At 33.9% G+C, this 19,648-nt stretch overlaps 2 protein-coding genes across 2 annotated transcripts; one reads left to right on the top strand and one right to left on the bottom strand.

Moving 5' to 3' along the window:
- Window positions 1-244: 244 nt before the first annotated feature.
- LOC132699452 (Golgi to ER traffic protein 4 homolog) lies at window positions 245-1,723 on the bottom strand. Its single transcript, XM_060666169.1, has 5 exons — window positions 1,563-1,723; window positions 1,421-1,499; window positions 1,159-1,365; window positions 799-1,106; window positions 245-744 (listed from the first exon to the last, which is right to left on the bottom strand). Exons 1-5 carry the CDS (start codon window positions 1,664-1,666, stop codon window positions 489-491), a joined length of 954 nt encoding a protein of 317 aa, XP_060522152.1. The 5' UTR covers window positions 1,667-1,723; the 3' UTR covers window positions 245-488.
- Window positions 1,724-2,155: 432 nt separating this feature from the next.
- Window positions 2,156-18,116, top strand: LOC132699633 (uncharacterized protein CG5098). Its single transcript, XM_060666461.1, has 12 exons — window positions 2,156-2,296; window positions 2,774-2,990; window positions 4,383-4,581; window positions 4,629-5,083; window positions 5,160-5,678; window positions 6,021-6,215; window positions 6,271-6,471; window positions 8,428-8,652; window positions 8,708-9,003; window positions 11,316-11,660; window positions 14,472-14,705; window positions 14,762-18,116. The coding sequence occupies exons 2-12, from the start codon at window positions 2,913-2,915 to the stop codon at window positions 15,165-15,167; spliced, it is 3,153 nt and encodes a 1,050-aa protein (XP_060522444.1). The 5' UTR covers window positions 2,156-2,296; window positions 2,774-2,912; the 3' UTR covers window positions 15,168-18,116.
- Window positions 18,117-19,648: the final 1,532 nt, after the last annotated feature.

Below are 19,648 nucleotides of genomic sequence, written 5' to 3'. Positions count from 1 at the left end.
ATGATCCCAGTAATCTTATCAAAAATTTGTAAAACGCAGTGTATGTAATGATCTATGGATGAGATCACACACACTAAAAGGCCATATAAAAATTTAAATTTGAATTTCTAAAATTAATTCAAACAAGTTAAAAAAAACAATAATAAAAATATACACTGCAACTTTTTTAAAATAACTTTACAATTAAATACAAAACAGTAACATCAAACTTGTTTATAATAACAATAATAATTAATCTCTCAAATAAATTAAAAACAAAACTCTTTTTATGAAATTCTTTTTTATTATCAGGCTAAAATAATATTTAAAAAAAAACTGTCTCAGGTATCCCAACAACTTTTAACAAAGAATCACTTTTTTGGAAATTTTCAATTAATTTTTCTCTTAAGTAGTCATAAAGTCACCATAAATTATAGGACCAATCTAGAATCCAACCAATATTTACATTTTTTTCACTTGACCAAAACAACACACAGAATTTGCTAATATTAGTCCATTTCAGTATTTTCAATCAAACGGCTTGATGTTGAAGCTTGTGCAACATCTTCATCACTTTCTTCATCTAATCCACCCAAAAAACTCTCCAGGAAATTGCCAAACAAACCTCCACTTTTTTTTTCTTCAGGAGGCTTAACACCAAAAAATATCTGACCGATTTTGTCCAAGTATTGTATGTAACATGGGTCTCTTTTTATAGAATTTTCATACTGCTCACACAAAACTGCAAAAGTATGCAGTTTTTGACTAAAATAAAAATCCTTGTAATTTATTAAACTTATTGTCCTTTGAAGCTATTACCTTTCAATGGCCTGTAACAAAAACCATATAAAGTTTAACAATGGCAACAAATAGGGTGGTCCATTTCTTTTAATCCTGGGATGCTGTTCTGTATAGGTGGTAAATGTCTGACTAGCTGTTACCTTATTTCTTAAACATAAAAGTTGTAACACTGCTTGTGCTATAAATAAATCAACTTCACATTTATATCCCTTAGATCTTTGGAACTCTATTAAAAGTTTTCCGCAACCTCTTCCATCTTTAGAGTGAATAAAGTGGTGACGTGCTTGGGCATAGTTTCTTTCATCCCAATATATTCTTGCTATATTCTATGAAGAATAACATCAATATTATGTTTTTAGTACAGTCAATTGTCCCAACCTCATGTAATAATGGACTACCATGTGAAAATCCCTGAGCAGACCACTTAATAGAGTGAGCCAATAAAGTTTCTCTTTCTGCCGGAAAATTTGCGCCAATTTTAGAAAATATTAGTGATAGTTTGGGACACCATTCATCACAGTTTTTTTCTTCTGATTTTACAAGAACTTCTATTAATAACAATCCTATGTCAGCTCCTGAGGTTTTCTGAAAAGCATTCAGGAGGAATTTTATGCCAAAATGTAAATAAAGCAATTAATACCTGATCGGCATCTAAAAATAACATAGAGCCCTTAAAAAGCATTTCCTTTAAATCATTATATTTTTTCTGACTCAAGTATCTAAAAGGTTATGTTTAGAAAATTCTAGCAATTTTATATTACGTGCCTATTTCACTTTCTCACCTAAAATATAAGGTTCTATACATTTGATGGGCTTCATAATATCTACCCTCTTTAATTGAGTTTTCGAGTTTTTCAAAAACTCTCGAAATCCCTCGAGCAGTCATATCTAAACACAAATGAATTTAATTTAAAATGCGACATGCAATCAATGAAGACAAACTTGGTTTGAAAAATGATTGCATAGAATAATGACTGAAATCTTACTTGTCAAATGTGCTCAAGAATAAAGAAGAAGAAATTTTATTGAAAACTATTTCTATATCCGATATTGTTCATCAATAATCTGCAGCATATATTCGGTTTATTTCCCCAATATTACGCAAACATTCGATATTAAAAAAGCATCAAACCCAAACAAAAAATTAATTCCGGTTGAACTTCATCCGCACGACACTGCTTATTCACTTTCTAATTGGTTTTTCTTCCTCTCATCACAGCAGAAAGGAGCAAGTGGGCGTCATCTTTTATCAGTTGTGAATCAAGTATGCGCCAAAGCGAAAGTAAACATTCCGTACTTTTATTGATGGTTTGTCCAGAGTGCAATAGATGGCTCTAGGAGTTACGAATTAGATGAAAATCTGACGAAAACCCGGTCCGCCATTGTTGCGTGTCGGCAGCTTTTGTGGCCGTGCTTCAAAGATTTTGTGAATATATTTAGTGTTGCAAATTTAAGACACTTTTTCTGAAGTGTGATTTCATGATTTAGCTGTTATACTTTTATTATCAATCTTGTGGTATGTCCAAATGTTGTTTGTCCTTGATTCACTTCAATGGTACTTTTCAAACATTGATTTCAGTTTATAATGGCTTACAACTCGTGTATTTTTAATTTTCAGTACACATGTATTTAATTTCATCTTGAATGACTTTGGACGCTTTCATCCCGCGTTTAAGTCTTCAAAGTTTTTTTTTAATGAAATTTAAATTTATTATTTTGGATTCCGCCGTTTGGAAGTAGTTTTGTTGCCTTTTAAATTGTGTTATTTTGATGCAAATCACTAGGGGTCTGCATTATTTGACAAATGGAAAGACCGATGGTGTATTTACTTCTGACTCAAATAAACTTTAGTTTTATGCTAATTTAACTTTAAATTTTTATTGTAAATTATGCACTGTTAGCATATTATTTCTGTACTTCCAATTTAAGACGGCTTAAAGAATTCTTTTTATGAATGTGGCAAAAAATTCTAAATTGCAACAATATTTTACAGCATTCAAGACCATACCACCTTACCTTTGTTAAAAGTGGTTTTAGAAGATGTGATTTTTCTTGTTAAGTGATGAAACCTGACTGACTTTGCCATGGTATTTAAAAGTTAGAGATTGTGTTGTGTCAAAATTCAATCAAACATGTCTGGAAGTGGCCCACCTCATCACCCACATAACAGACAAGTTCCTAATGCAAACACGGCATGGAATCACCTCCAGGTAGTTAATATATTTGTTTAGTTTATAGATATAGATATTAGTTTATGATATTGATATTATTTATATTTGAGTTCTTAACTATATTTACATATATTCGATTTCTATTTCGTTTTCCATTTTATTTTGTTCAAGATAACCAGAAAGTTGATTGAATTAGATTAAAATTATCCATACTTGACTTGAAGACAACATTTGTGGGTGCCTGGTTTTGAAGATACTGTAAATATAACCATAAAAATTGACCTTTAGTAAAGTAGCAATGTAATTATGAAAAAGTAGGCGTTAATACAAAGACATAGCTTTAACACAATTTAAATATATATTTTCATTTAATTATTAATTAAAGCAAGTAATTAAATTTAATTAAACTGATTAATTTTGTTTTGAATGATACATAAGATGCTGTCAGCATTACTGTAATTCAGATTTTTGGTGTCTGAGGTATCACACCAATTATGGATTTATACCATTTTTGCTCTCAAGTACCCAATGATCCATCAATGGAACTTGCGGAAAATGTTGTGTTTCTAGTCACTTCAGACCTTTCCGAAATTTTAAAATTATCTACGGGTTTGGGAGCAATAGGATATTTTCGCAGATATCTACATCTTGATTTTTACAAATTTAGTTATTGGCATTTGAGTCATAGTTTTTGTTTTGGCCCGAGTTTAAAGGAGCGCTTAATAAATGAATGACTAAAAAGTTTATCAAACATGTACCACACTGTACTTCTTTTATGACCATTGGTTTTTGGGTACATTTTTGCAAATCAAAAACATGACATTCACTCATATATGACCGTCAAACCGAAACAAAACTCGTGACTGAAATGCCGTTTGTCCTACTTGTTACATAATATGCTACTTTCGAGATATTTTTTTATTCATTTAGATTACGCTGACGCAATTTATTTGTAATTTTTTCTAAAACATATTTGGAACTAAAAAAAATTAATATAAGGTGCAAATAATAACAAAAAAAGACATTTGCAGTTGAGTATAACAGCTACAATAATTTAAGTCTGTACCTATTCATTTCATATGAAGCGCAGTTTTTCATAGTCATAGTTAATATTGTTTTTCCTTTTTGAGTTTTTGATTGTTTAGAATTTGTACTATTAGCGGGTGAGATACATAAATAAATAAATAACTTAGTAAAATGCATCACTATGTCTCTGCGTGCATCTACATCTTGGACACACTGTATCTACTTAAGGTACTTAATTTTGTTAATGTGGCGGTTTGGTACCTCCTAGTTTTTTTCACGTTTAATTTTTGGATACATCCAGATTTCTTTTTATTGTTATTATTATTTTAAATGCCAACATAGTTATTTTACATATTATTTATTTACACATTATTTTGAATTGAAGTTGCATTTTGTTACGTTCAGGTTCCAAACTATTATCCAAGACAACCACAGGTGGCGCATATGTCTACGGATCATTCCCTCTTACACCAACCTACATGGCATACTCCAACTACAACAGATGCGATGAAAATTATTCCTCACACCCACATGCTTACAGAAATGTTAAAAAACGAGTCCCTGTTTCCTAGGGATTGTGTTGATCTAAGTTTGACTCGAAATGGTATAATAATATTAAAATCACTGTAGTTTTTATAGTAGTATTTATAGGTAACCAGAATGGAGAAATCCCTACCACCCCTATATCACTCAGTGTGAGAGACACAAACAAAATCAATAGTCTGCCTCCAAGTGTGTTGGATATTCAAACAACTGAATTATCTAAATGCACTAGTCCCAGTCTGAAGGCAGTCAGTCCCGGGTTAAAGCAATCAATAAGTCCCGGGCTTAAATCTTCAAGCCCCGGACTGATAGCTAGTCCTGGACTAAAATCTGGAAGTCCCAGCCATAAAAGCCACAGCCCAGCCCCGAAAGCGGCAAGCCCTGGCTTAGGAACTGGACTTTTGAGTACTTCCGGAATGATGGTCAATGCAGGGTTATTAAGTACTTCGGGGTTGTTAGGTTCAGGTCTGATGGGATTAACAAGCGATCCAACAAAGAGTCAGAAAAGGAGCAATATTAGGGTTGATTCCATTTTGGAGAGGTTGAATCCTACTGCTGAAAAGGTATCTTTCTAGCTGATTTAATTGCTCTTTTGATATTTATTTATATAATTAAATTCAGTATTTGTATGTGTTAAAGGTAATGCCAACTCAGGAACTAAAGCAGGAAATGTCAGCTGCCGCAAAATTGGAGCTGCTGGCGGCGAATAAATTGGAAATTTTGAGTGTAAGCAAGCCGGAAACTGCTACTTCCGTTACTTTAAAGTCAGACCTCTCAGCGGTATCCAAAATAGACGCAAAAAATGAATCCACTATGTCCAAGTTGGAAGTGGCTGCCGTTAGTATTAAACCCGTATTAGAAACCAAATCAGAAACGGTATCAGCTCTGATGAACAAAAGTGAAACAAAAACCGACTCTGCTCATGAAAAAGTACCAAGTCATGGTGTTATTGTGCCACCTACCACCAGTTTCGATGAGAATAGTAACTCAAGCAGCATTGTAAATGTGCCCACATCTTCTAACATTAAAGAAGACGACTCCGGTTCCATGCACAGTAACGAAGATAGTTTGGACAGTACAAAGTCGAGAAGAAAGAGAAAACCAAGTAAAACAGTTCGGGTTTCAAAAGAGGATGAGGTGAAATGTGAGAAAAATAAGGTAAGTATTGCACTTGCAGAATTGTATTAATAGAAGTTTCCGGAAAGCTCCTGATTTTGTATGGAATACAGGATAATTTATTTTTTATTTTTATATTTTTGGTATTTTAAAAGGGTGGTACTCGGTTAAATGAAAGTGAAGGTGGAAATGTTGACATGTTTAGGGAACTAAAAATTGTCATTTAACAAAAAAAACTATTCAATAACACTTAACCCCCTCCGGATGGTTTTGTTTTCTTACAACTATTAACCAAGTTGACTGTTTCTTGGAGAAATGTCATTTGTTGGCAATGTCAGCATGATTTTTTATCGCGACGAAAAATAAATTTCTATTCTATTGCAGGCGTTGGAAGTACAGTTGTTGGAACTCCCATCCAATGAGGTCAAACTCGAGGATAAGGCAATAAGTAGTATCCTGGAAGATACAAAAATTCCTGAACGACGACATTCATCAGACGATCTCGATACCATCATTCCTGCCAAAACTCGAAGGAAAGCGTCGTCCGAGTCTGAAACAATCGACAACATTGCCGCCATGGTATGTTGCACTTGGACAAGGTGCGACATTTATTACTTAATTCCTTGCTTATCAGGTGCAGGAAGGATTAAAGAAAAGTGATGAATGTCAATCGGAGACCATTGATAATATTGCAGCAATGGTGCAGGAAAGTATAAAAGAAAAAGAGAAAGACACATCCGAGACCATCGACAATATTGCGGCAATGGTTCAAGAAGGATTAAAAGAAAAACAAAAACTTGTTGCCACAGTGGAGCCTAACCCTGAAGATGTTGAGGTATTATTATTATGAATTTCAGCCGCAAGTTTCAATGAGACTACTGAATCTTTCTCAATAACAAAGTATATTTCTCACAGTTCTTGTTTCACACAATTATTTCATTCTATGCTATCTAGTGCACAAAAAAATTTCTATTCCATTCTCTAATCTCCTGATCCATGTGGCGTAGATTGTTCTGCGGTCAGCCAATCTGTCAGGAAATGTTTTCTCAGTAATTTGTTGCAGTTTTCTTTGGCAAAAAATGTATGCACTGATGTAGGTATTACATAATTATAAATACTATATATAGCTATAAATACCAATTTTGTTAAAGCTAGCCTGGTTTCTCTGTGTAATATTATAATTAAATTTGTTGCATAATTAGTAACATTTCAAGAGAGCTTTTTTCTTGGTCAAAATATATATATGACATTATCTATCAATTGAAGAACTTAATTTTTAAACTTTACATGATTTAAGTGGAAAGGAAGGAAGCTGCAGCTGCTTTGCATAATGGATGCTTGGTTAATTGTTACCGCTTAACCTGCATTTTGTGCCATTTTTTTAAACAGCGCTCACCACAGATATCCATATTTTCCCAGAAATTCTAAGGGGATCAGGACAAACTGAAAATTGTCGAATTCGCCGCGGCCATGTTGAAAGCTGCAAATTCTTATCGGTTCGATGCGATGTTTAAAATGACTTGCGCGCGCGCGTATTGAATATACTTTCTCAATATTTTGTGTGCCGGTTACAAAAGCAGCAAGTTTGGACCGCATAAAGTTCGGGTTAAGTAGGTCCCACCGAGAGTTAAATATAAAAAAAGAGATTTTTTAAAGTAAAATTGTTTCAACTAAATTAGTATTGTGAATTCCGGTATTGTCAAAGAATTACTTTGACTAAGCCACAACTTTTAGGCTCTCGAGTTATTCGCGTATCCTGCTTCGCGAAAATTGGCAAAACTTAGCATCATTGATCCCATGAGCCCTTTGATCGCAATAAACTTGGTTCTAAAAATGAAAGAAAATACTCCAAATCCCATTCTGAAGTTGAACCACATTTCCTTAAAGTATAGAGTAAAAAACATTTATGAAAAAGAATAGGATCTGTCTCAAGTTTATATTGGTGTACATTTTAGCTGTCTGATATAAAATGATTTCTCAAAAAACTGGATTTAAAATTCATTCTAGAAACTTAAAATAATTAATGTCCTGCTTGTTTTTTACAAAATTTCTGGATTCCTCCTGCGTCGGTTTTTGCTTAGTCGATATTGCTGACGTTTCGCCAATCATCCTGTTGGCTTCTTCAGAGCTTGACTGAAACTGTCAACTTGTCAAGCTCTGAAGAAGCCAACAGGATGATTGTTGAAACGTCAGCAATTTCGACTAAGCATAAACTGACGCAGGAGGAATCCAGAAGTTTTGTAAAAAGCATTACAGTTGCTTGTGGAAGTTTCTTTTTTAATTCGCCACCAGGTACATTAGATTATCGCATAGAGGTGGAGGCTGTAATTTCCTCGCTAAGATGATTTTTGTTTGTTAGTAGGGTTGTGGAATTGACTTGTCAATTTTTTTTGTCACTTGACCAGTCAATTGACCGAAATAATTTAAAAAATACCGTGAAATTTATATTGTGCGTTCGTTGCCCTCGCGTCATTCTGGCAACCAAATGGAGTGGATATTTTTATTGGGATTCCTCAAAGCCGTTAAGTATCGTATTCCGGTATGCCGTGAAGAGGGTTATAAGTAAATTGGACATCATAAACGCATAATGATTTATAATTATTAAATAAATGATAACAGTCTACAATTGCAAGATATTATTTAAAATATTCTTTGACTAGTTAATTAAGAAGTTAATTGTTTGTCTGTGTGTTTGAAATAAAAAAAAAAGCTTCCTATTATGGCTTCTAAGCTGAATATTTTCGGTAACCTGAAACAATCGAAGATTTGTAATAGCCACTAATGATTTCAGAAACAGGTTCCTGTAACGGAGCCGTTTTCGATTGAACCCACTGCACCGCTTAGCGGCAAACCCGTCACGGTCAGCGTCATTAAAAGCAAGAAGAATTTGGCGGAAAGTACGAGTAATTCGAACGTGGCCGTAGTTGTCGCTAGCGTCGCAGCCGAAACGACGTCGACATCGTCCCTAGTGATGACGCCGGCCCAAAAAAAAGCGACCAACACTCATTTCGTAGAGGCAAGCGTAGCCCGCGCTCTCCTGATCTGATCATCTTTTAATGTCTTATCCCCAGGTGGAAAACAAGCTGGAAGAGATGTTTGCTGGGATTGTGGAAGATCCGTTAAGCGCGTCAGGTGATCCGTTGAGTGGCGACCCACTTAAAACTGATAGCCTGAATGTAACCGAAAAATTGAACGCCGCGGACGATCATTTGTTGAGATTAAACGAGTCGGTAACGTCGACCAGCCAGGATACATCGATCGATGTTAAAGACGATAAAAAGGCGTCGCCGAAGAAGGGGAAGCGAAATAGGACGCAGGCGAGGACCAGCAGCGATGTGTCGCTGGAGAGGACGCCTAAAAAGAAAAGGTAAAAAAGGTGTTGATAAAAAATATGTGCGATTATCATAAAATGTCCAAAACTATTAGTAACAATAAGTTTCGAATAATAAAACAACTTAAATGCGTAAGTTTTTGAAAAAAAGAATGAATGAAATGTGCATACCCAATTTTTTTTATAATGGTTGTTGATACGTGTCCACTACCTATTATATAAAACTTAAGTATACTTCCACCAGAAATATAGAGTTTTTACAACCGATCCAGTCGTTAACTTTGCCTACTGCTTATTACTTCAGACCCTTACCCCTAACCGTCCTAGGAATACTCATTTAATTAGCACTTGATGTTTATTAATAGTTTGGAACCAACAATCCATTTTTTGTTCAGTACTTTTTTATGCAGTTCTTCTAGGGTTAAAATACTATTCACTCTATAAGCGTCGTAGATTATACGTTTAATTAAATCCGCGTGTTGCTCTTTAAAAACTCGCGAAGTACCACCACCAACAATTTTTCATACATTTGACTTTGGAACTTTGGTCATGTCACTTGTTTCTATTTGCTGAGGTAGTTCTTCTGCTAATTTGTCATTAGGTTCAACTACCATCGTCACTTCGTCTTCAAATTCTGCCCCTTCTAACAGGGGAACATCTGCTTCATTCCACGATCTCCACATTTTAAGGTGTTTAAAAACAGGAACCTTCAAAAAATGTTTAATTGTAAGATTCTAATAAATATTTATCTGAATTCTTATGACGTACATTTATCTACCGCGAATATAATCTATAGTCTTAAAACAGACTGTTGTTGTTTACAAATCGAAGAACTATGTAGAATACACAAAAATACAAGAAGAAGAATGTTGTTAATCGACAGGCACTCAAGACAAAAATGATGATTTTCAAACTTACCTGTAAGATAAATAGAGTACAGGTACTTAACCTTTGAACTATCCCGTGAAAACAGCGTCGCGTACGTATTTACTGGATCGATCACAGTCAAATACCTCCGTAATATATACGAACATATTATAATCAAGATTAACTATACAAATCACCTGATGCTAAAATAAACGCTTATACTTATTCGAAAATACTCCGCAGCATCAATGCTTAATCAAATTTAAAACGGTTCATTTACGATTCAAATAAAAAAATTCCAGGCAACATCTATTGGGATGGGTTTTACCACGGTCCTGCGAAGGTCTGCGGTTAAGGGACTGTAAAATACGTAAAACGTCAAAGCAATAAATGCACTATATTTTTGGTCGTATTATACCCACCAATTGTTGGCGAAACTTTTTGTAACTAAGACGTAGTCGTTACCTTTGTAAACCATAAATAAGTGTTATAACGACAAACAAGGAATATATTTCCCTAACAGATATAAAAACTACTTATCAAAAAGCCTCTTCCCCATCTCTTTTTTCCTTGATCATTTGTTTACAACATATTTTATTTCGTGTCCTTTATATTTTTTAATCGATTGTTTTCGCGTTATTCTTCCCTTTTGAAAAAACAACACTGGAGATTTTCTCTAGTTTTGAATAATTTATCGCGTGGTTGGGTCAACAAAACATCACGGGGTGTAGCATACGTTCTAAAAAGAAAGGCTGCTACTATATTTAATTTTTTTTCCAATTTGGCTTAGCTTTTCATTAATAATAATTTAATAATTTTTATTACAGTTCAAGCCATTTCTTTCATGTGGCCACATTTAGGAAATATTTTCAAATATACGTGGGTGTTCAAATATGCACGATTCAATCTCTATATATATCGACACACTCCTTGCCAATTCACCCTGTATGTGTATCTATCTTTTTATGTATTAATGGCTAACCAGAAAGTAACAGAAAATTACAACTAAAAATGTTAAAACCCTACAAAATTTTCTGAAAATCTTTTTAAAATTTATTCGTTTTCTGAAGCTTTGCAAACTAATTGACTATTGCGCTAATTATCCTCGTAATAACCCGGTAATGAAAAGACACAAAGAAAATGAAATTTGGTTGTCTCAATATAATTTAACCTTTTGCAATTTATCAAATTAGCATTTAACGAAAATATAAGGCTTCATCTTTTGATAATTTTGACATCTTTTAAGTTTATGTTAATAATTTATGATATTAAACTTGGGCTATTGCTATGGGGTATTTCGGTCGGAGATCATCATAACCACTAGAGAGGGAATTCGAATCCATTTGAGGTTTTTCGAGCGTTTGAATTGAATAAAACGCCAGCTGACCTAGATTGAAACATGTAGACTCTTGTTAAGTGCGCTTGATTTTATATATAATTCAGGGCATTACAATCTTGTAATAATTATTTTTATTGTTTAGGTTTACGAAAACGAAACATTCGGCGTCCAAATCAAAGAAAAACTCGAAATCCGCTGGTGTTGTCACTACGCTAACGAAATCCAAAAAACTACCTCCGCAGGTACCCGCTCCGGCTGTGGTCCTTCCAAAAATTGCGTCGAAATCGGATACCTTGAAGGACGTGTACGCTTATGATTCAGGAAGCAACGCGAGTTCCAGCAGATCCCGGGGTCCTTTTGTTCAGATTAAAGGTCCGAGGGATTCTCCCATTTCCGTCAGCGTGGTAAACACCCCGTTGGGTGGCGACGAGGACGGCGATAGGAAACCCTTGAAAGCGAAAAAGTTTCATGATGATAGTGAATACAGGTGAGATATTAGTGTTTACATGTTAGGGTATTGACACGGAACAGAAATATCAAATTGAAAAAAATACCAACAGAAATAATACGACTTTAAACCAGGTACACCTTGGACAAGCTTAACTTTTAATCGTGGGTGACGAAACTCATTATTTTCTTTGAGCAAAAGTTAATTTCTCAATGACCAAACAGACATTGACAAATTACAAAGTGTGATAGATAGACTTGTTAAAATGGTCTAAGCCCAAAAAGTGGAATGGACACAATGCCCTGATCTGTCCAGAACAATATAAATTGGCGAGGTGTAGAGCAAACAAATTTAGAAGTTTTGAAGGGAATAAAATGTCACTGTTTCAGCTTATACTATCAAAAATCAGATGGCTTATTGAAGACACTAGTTAGTGTAAAATTATTGTCGCTTTTTAGATAACTAAGCAATTTAATTAAGCAAATATCGTTAATTTCATCAATTAAAACCGCAAAAAATAGTCTAATCCATTACCAACCATTTGCGTCCATTAATTTAATCAATCCAAATAACAAAAGAAAAAGAAAGAAAATCATGTCATTTTCTTTACACGAGCTACAAAAACTTCCATTTTATTCTTGATTAGACTGCATTCTTTACATTACATTGTTATGAAATTTCAATTAAAATAGAAGTACAATGTCCCAAATAAACTTTGGCCAAAAGAAAACTTCAACAGGAGGCATCTAAACAAGTTAATCTGGGCACTTGCACTGTCCAGATCACGAACGGCAGTGTCTTACGGCTAGTCTCTGTTTCAATTTTATTAAAAAAAAATGTTTGAAACGTGATATCTTTGTCGATATACATAAATTTTAAAGCAGTTTTGAATATTAGATTCTTTATTTGGATAATTTTGATCTATTAAAAACCTCCTCTGAGTTTTATAAAGGTTACCAAAATTACTTTCTTTTTTCTTTTTCTTTTTTTTTCAAATTCTTTAATTTTTTAAAATTATTTATTTTTTAATATAACTGTAACAAAGGTCCACCACAAAAAAGCCGTGGTAATATGTATATTCATAAATGTAAATTTTCACTAGTAATTTTTTGTTCAAAATTCATCTAATAAATTTTGATAAAATTATTATGTGCCATATCCGTGCCTTGGCCTTATAGGAAAATAGAGAAGGGTCATTAAATGTGTACGTCTTTTAATTTTTTTCACAATATTACATGAGTGATAGAGAACACGTTAAAGCGGATTAAACCACAGACTAAAAGATGTCGTCATTGTTAAAATTGATGTTGCATTGCAAATATAGGAATTTAGGCAAGGGACGAGTGGGGTGAGGAGTATTGCCCAAATATGAAAGATTGCTCTGGTAACCAGGTAAGGTGCGAGAAAAATATTTGCCGACATAGATAATTGTATCAAAACTAGCATTTTATCAGGTACTGCATTTTGTAGTAAAACCGTAGTAAAGCACTTTTCACTTTTACAATGTGCTAAGTTTTTATAGACCCATAAATTTTTGTTAAAAATTTTCTTGTGAGAATTTTAAATTTTTTTAGGGACAAATTTTCTAGCTTAATATGAAAACTTTATTTTATTTTTTAGTAAAACTTATTTGGAAAAGTGTTAAAAAGTGCGCTAATAAATAAAAGTTAAATTTAAATTAAGGAATATATTTAAAAAAAATATAAGAAATACGTATTAAAATATTTGGTATTAAAATATTTGTTCTTAAACAGGAATTTCAAATCAATTGATAATATCTCCATTAGAACAAACAGCTTGTGATTAGTTGTAAACCGATTGCCAATTTTTGTTTGGTGGACATAATTATTATTTGGAATAGTTTCGAACAATTAATTGCATTTCGTGTTTTTTTGGGCACCCTATTTTTCGTCACAAACATGATAAGAAAAAAAGCAATACCATTCCAGTTGTATTTATATTTTATAGATAAATTAAAACCTTTAAAAAAAACTCGAAACAAATTTAATAAACTCAAACACAAATAACCATACATAAAAACATATTATCGTAAAATGTCCGGATGAAACTGGATCTAATTATTGTTGCGATTTACACTAATTTTCAATAGTATTGTTGGATATAATGAGACCTGATTGTACATTTTTATGTGTAGATATCGGTGGATTTGGTAAAAACAGCGACAGTGCAATTTTTGGGAAAGCGGTTTGAAGAAAATGCCTTTTGCATATTAGCTCAAAAATTTCGAATATTTTATAGACTAATGGAAACAAGGGTGGAAGCTACAATTTTAATTGTAAAAACAAACATCAAGTCAATCATGTTTTAAATCGTACAACATTGGGTATTTTTTAACAATTTCCATTAAAACTTTTGTCATCGTCATCGCGCGATAAAAACGCTGTTAACAGCGAAACTAAATTCGCGACGAAAAAAAGTGCTGCACAGTCGCAGTTGCAACGGCAAACTGACGCACATGTCTGAGTGTTTCCATAAGCCGCCATAAAATTACGCCGCGAAAAATTCGCTGCCGCTGCGAATAATTTGCATTGGTTTCGGGGTGCCTATAGGTTTACAATATGATTAGTTAGTAAGATTTCACTTAAAAGAAAATAAGGAACACAAGAACAATTGAAGTGTGGAAATATTATAGAGGGTATGTGCCATTTTTTACATTTTGCGTTTGAATTGTCGTACTTCCGCCAGTTTCTCTTGATTATCTCAAAAAATTTGGCACACTTCCCTTTGGCATTTCCACCCTGCAATTGTGGTCGATTTAAACAATAAAATTGTCAATATCAATGAGCCATTTCTGTGGCAAATCACAAAACACACGTTTTAATGTTCCAGGCACAAGGTCAGATCAAAAGGTCTGCACTGCAGCACATTGAGCAACAAATACGACGCCCAGACCAAAGACGCGACGTGGATATGCGCGTTCTGCAAAAGGGGCCCCCACGCGAGCGAACTCACAGGACCAAGTCTGATCGGGGAATCGATCCCTCCGGGCGACTTATTCGGCCCCTACATCATTACCACCCAGTGTCCCGAGTTTGAGAGACGACTGGACGACCCCTACGACAGGTTGGTGGTCGTCGAGCCTTCCGCGGCCGTTTTTGACTTTGTTTTTCGCACAACAGGCAATTCAAAAGCAAGAAAATCGGCAGAGTGCTCGACGCCAAAGCGGTCGTACCGAACAAATCCAAGAAGTCGAAACGAAAGCACTCGGAATCGGGCGATCCGACCGACGTCTACCTCGGCATCACCGATACGGGTAATAACACGTACGAGGTGTGGGCGCACGAGGACTGCCTCGTGTGGTCCCCGGGCATATATCTGGTCGGTCCGAAGCTCGTGGGTCTCGAAGAGGCCGTCTGGTCGTGTTGTAACGTGCCGTGTTTGGTGTGCAACCTGAAAGGTTCCAACATTTGCTGTATCAAGAGGGGCTGTTTGAAGATGGCGCATTTGTGCTGCGCGCGGGCCTCTCGCTGGCGGTTCGACGACGCCGCTTTCAAGGCCTATTGTCCCGAGCACACGTTCCCGTGACGTCGAAGCGACTGAGTGTGATCCCATAGAGACGTAGGGCGAGATATTTCGACCACTGGTTGTTGAAAGCCGGTCTGCAGGGCGGTTTTTTTTTATTACCAATGGCCCTTAAAGTTTTTACAGGTTGGACGGGAACGAAATGATTTTGCGCGAAACTTGAGCGGCCCTTTTGGCCTCTTTGTTCATCCTCAGCGTTGTTCTTATACGTTTTAAATAAAATTATGAATGATTATCATAGCATTTGATCGATTCTGGCCGGTAACGGCCCTTTATGGTTCCCAGAATCGTAATCCCGCTGTCTCTGATATTTGGCACGCACGTGCTGGACGTTTTGTTTTCCTCAATTCTTATTAACAACTGCAATTTGGGGGACTGAAAGGAGTGAATCGGAATTGATCTTATAATTGAGCTTTTTAAAGTTGCCGCTAGAGGCGCTGCATTATTATTATTATAATGGTCCTAACTATATTACACTTTCTTTGAACAAAAAATTAAATAACATTCAAAAACAAATCTTTTTCAATAGCAGATATATTGCCATAGCATTTGTTCAAATCAAAATTATTTGCCCAAAGAGTACATATTTACATGTTAGATATTTTAAAGAGGCCGGGACTGATTTGATCTACTAATTTTTAATCCCTTGGGTGTTATTGATAATCTCAACTAAATCATAGGTAAATTGGCAAGGTTAAAGTTACGATGACGGTTACATTGGAAGATAGTTGGCAATTTTAGGAGTTGTTAATAATCTCTTTTTGCTGTTTGCCAAATTTCCATTCATTTTGCTAATGGAGGGACCTTTATAACAATTTTGAAACATTGAAATTTGTATTATTTTTTATGTTCTTAGAATTTAGTTTCTGAGAAGCCAACATCAACATCAATACATGATTTGATGATGTTCGGTTGCTCATGTATTGTTGGCTGAATTGACCAAAGTAGAGAAAACGACTTACAATAACCAAATTTATCATTTTTGTTCCTTTGTAACCAGATTTAGATATTTGTATTTAATAATTTAAAACAAGTTTTTAAACCATTCGGAGGCAAAATATGATAATGGAAAAACATAATTAGTCTGATAGATTCGAGTATATTTGAGAAGCTACTTAATAGGTTCCAGCAAATTTTTTCACCATAATACTTTGCACCTCTGGCTTGTTCGCCAATTGTTTGGAATTATAGAATGGTTCCGGACCAAATTTTTTTTTAGATTTTTGATTGGTGCCGAAACCCTCGTTGATCCCCGTGCATGTGGTGAACTTTGAATTTTGTAAGTCCATCAATAATAATACGATTTGCTGTATCTGCCAGGCCTCACTTTTCAAACCATGTTTATGTCGCTGGCGATACATCCACTCTATCCTAAAAACTGAAATTGAAACAAATTGCCATATTCTTAATGACAAAAAACAGTTTTTTTTCTTTCGAAATTGGGCTTGTAGAAAAGACATGTTTATCTAGAACCCATAAAACTACAAGATAAATTGAATATAGAGGCCTTACCTATCCTGAAAACACAGATACATTCAATCATGTTGCCAACTCAAATTTTTGAAATTACGCTCATTGATTAAAAGCTGCACTAATGTATGGCTTTGACCACGGTAGAATACTTTCATTTCTAGATTATATCTAAGTATGTGGTAAGATAATGCAACTTTCTAAAATACACTAACACACATTTTTTTCGTATTCCAGGCTTCTATATGCTATTTTGTCTAGTAACCATAAAAGCTGTGGTTTTGTCATCCATAATTCATTGTCTCGACTGCTGCTCATAGTGTTTTCTCCTAGCAGATATTATGTACAACAATAATGGTAATTTGTGGTCATCAACCGCTCTGCAGACAACGTATTTCAGTTGGCCATATAAATATTGTTTTTATTGTGATGATTTCGTAATTTTAGGGGGGTTACGTTTTGTGACTTGAAAGTTTTTTTTTATCGAGACTCTATTTTGAAACAGTAAAAAAATCCGCGAGTACCATTCTATATTGTTTTTGTACATTTATTTTTATTGATTAAACGATATTTATTGGATGTAATTTGTATATAGGACAAAAAATAACTGTAGATTATTTTATACAAACTATTTATCGCAATTTAAATGCGATTGATTCTAGGTCAGTTTTTTATGTGACCAATTTTTTAAAACATTTTTGTTTAATGCTAAGTAACTCGAAGACTTGTCGGCTGTCAAACAGTAACCATTACGTTTTGGTTATTGGATACAACAATGGAAAAATCTAGATTTGAAACCTTTTTTTTTTAACAGTACTTTTTTTTTATTGTACATTTGACTAAAAAATGCTCAATAAAAGTGATTGTAATGCGACATTATTATTAATGCAATATTTAGGTTTTTTTTCGTATAACACGCAGCTTTGAGAGATATATTTCTGGACTACGAATAATTTTAAACAATAATCAGGATATCTACCAACTTGGCGTTTGTCACTTAAGTGTTTAGTATTTTCTCAGTATCAATATGAGTCACCTGATGGTGTTTGAGTCCAAAAGACTGTCATTTTGGAGACTAAAACTGGTAATTTTGAGACATCTGAACCTTTTTAGTGTTTCAAAATAGCATTTTGTTTTCATATACATTTTCTTGTAATTAATGTAAAAATAAATGAAACAAGTACATGTCAGTAACAGTGTAGAACTATTTTAGATCATACATGTATGATAATTTTTAATGTTTAAAGACCTTTTAGGATAGGCTGTTCATAGACTTTTTTTCTTGATAGCGATTGGAAATTTGTAAAAAAAATATTACGCTTATTTCACATTATCCCCATTTTTTGTATAAAAAGAAAATACTCCCGATTTTTAAACTGTATACTGTATCACTGTTCCATCGGTTAATATAGAATGACTTAAAAATTATGTGTATATTATGTAAATAACAAAATTATGTTTTGGGCAAGAATATTTAATAAACCAAAAATCGATTAAGTAAGTACCTATCGGTATTTTTTATTGTGTAATTTAACCCGGGACATGTCAGATGCCATACCTGAATCAGAAATAATGAGAACATTTTTATTTAGAGTTTTTGCAAAAAATAATAAATATATAAATTTGTGAAAGTTTTTAAACATTGCATTTTCCTGTCAACTTGGAATTTTTTTGCGAAAAATATTCAAAAAGGAAGTTTCTTTTTTTTAAATATCAAAAATTTATTGAAAAGGTAGTTTCTTTTGCTGTTTTCTACAAATGTGCTAGTTCTCAAATGGGTTACGTTTTTGTAACTTAACTTTTTTTTTCGTGTCCCTAATCTAAAGGAATAGGAATCAAACCACTTGGACAGATCAGACTGAATACTCTAATAAAGTGTTTTTAGTTAAAATTATCTTAACGCTCCAATTCAAAAATCTTCAAATGGACCTATCAAAAACCTTAAAATTGATGTGGTTATAAAATTTTAAAACCGATGAAAGTTTAGTTGATTTTATTATAATTCAGCGAGGTAGGTGACAACAAATAAAATATTAATTTTTTAAAAATTAATTTATAAAACTTTCCATATGATGCACACTTAAGAGTCAACAATTCTTTCATTTTTGGGAGAGGTCATATAACGATCCATAAACATTTGGACCCATCAAATTTGGAATTTTATATTTTGAAATCGCATTTGCCCGTTTACTTGTTGGTATTGTTGGCGAACTATTTTAAATTATTCTACAATTGTGAAATGGAAATAAATTCTTACGATTACTTAAATAAAGTTCTGTCATAAACTTTTTTTGCAGTTTCCGATATAAAGATGGAGCGCCATACAGTTTTTGTAAACGATTTGGACGTTAACCTAGGTAAAATCAAAGAGTATAAGATAGGCGGGAAGGTCGCGTATACTTTTACGAGTGCCATCTATTATTTGTGTACGAGTACTAAAGTACTGTCATGGCGGTTTAAAGTCCTGCGACACACAGAAAATACCACAGTAGCTTGTAACGGATAACAGCAATTTATTTATATTTTAATAAAAAAATGTTTTAAAACTGTTTCGACATAATTTTTTTTTCACATTTTACCTTTCAAACTTTAATTTGAATTGAACCGTACGTCCCGCGCGTTTTCCGCTTTTATGACTGGACACAATCACTAGATTCGTTGAAACTCGTGTAAGCTTATTAATATTGTCGCAAATGGCGTTGATTAAGGAGTTGTACAGTGTTCCGTCTTTCTCGTGTCGCCCGCTAGATACATAACTTCAACACATAGCAATTTCATTTCATTTTTTTTTTCGATTTTTCCACATCTATTGTGGTTCCCAAACATTACAGCGACCAGAACCACGTATATAATTACAGTTGACTACGTTAGAAATAACTCGAAACCACATATGACATAACATTTTAATTTTTAATTTTGCACGTGCAATTTCACTAATCCATTAACATTGAATACCTCTTTCTTGTCCCCATAGCATTAAAATAATAAATCGAATCGATTTTTCGAAATCGTGC

Source organism: Cylas formicarius, unplaced genomic scaffold, assembly GCF_029955315.1.
Source record: "Cylas formicarius isolate icCylForm1 unplaced genomic scaffold, icCylForm1.1 PGA_scaffold_3__17_contigs__length_32017465, whole genome shotgun sequence".
In the NCBI taxonomy this organism is placed as follows: domain Eukaryota; kingdom Metazoa; phylum Arthropoda; class Insecta; order Coleoptera; family Brentidae; genus Cylas; species Cylas formicarius.
This window is presented reverse-complemented; position numbering and strand designations above follow the sequence as displayed.

Bases quoted from the DNA above. Each gene is read 5' to 3' on its own strand.
- LOC132699452 (XM_060666169.1), bottom strand. From the start codon at position 1,666: ATGACTGCTCGAGGGATTTCGAGAGTTTTTGAAAAACTCGAAAACTCA. The intron at 1,366-1,420 runs GTATTAATTGCT...AATGCTTTTCAG, and splicing joins TATTTTTAGATGCCGATCAG to AAAACCTCAGGAGCTGACAT. The intron at 1,107-1,158 runs GTTGGGACAATT...TATTCTTCATAG, and splicing joins GTAGTCCATTATTACATGAG to AATATAGCAAGAATATATTG.
- LOC132699633 (XM_060666461.1), top strand. From the start codon at position 2,913: ATGTCTGGAAGTGGCCCACCTCATCACCCACATAACAGACAAGTTCCT. The intron at 5,679-6,020 runs GTAAGTATTGCA...ATTCTATTGCAG, and splicing joins TGAAATGTGAGAAAAATAAG to GCGTTGGAAGTACAGTTGTT. The intron at 11,661-14,471 runs GTGAGATATTAG...TTAATGTTCCAG, and splicing joins CATGATGATAGTGAATACAG to GCACAAGGTCAGATCAAAAG.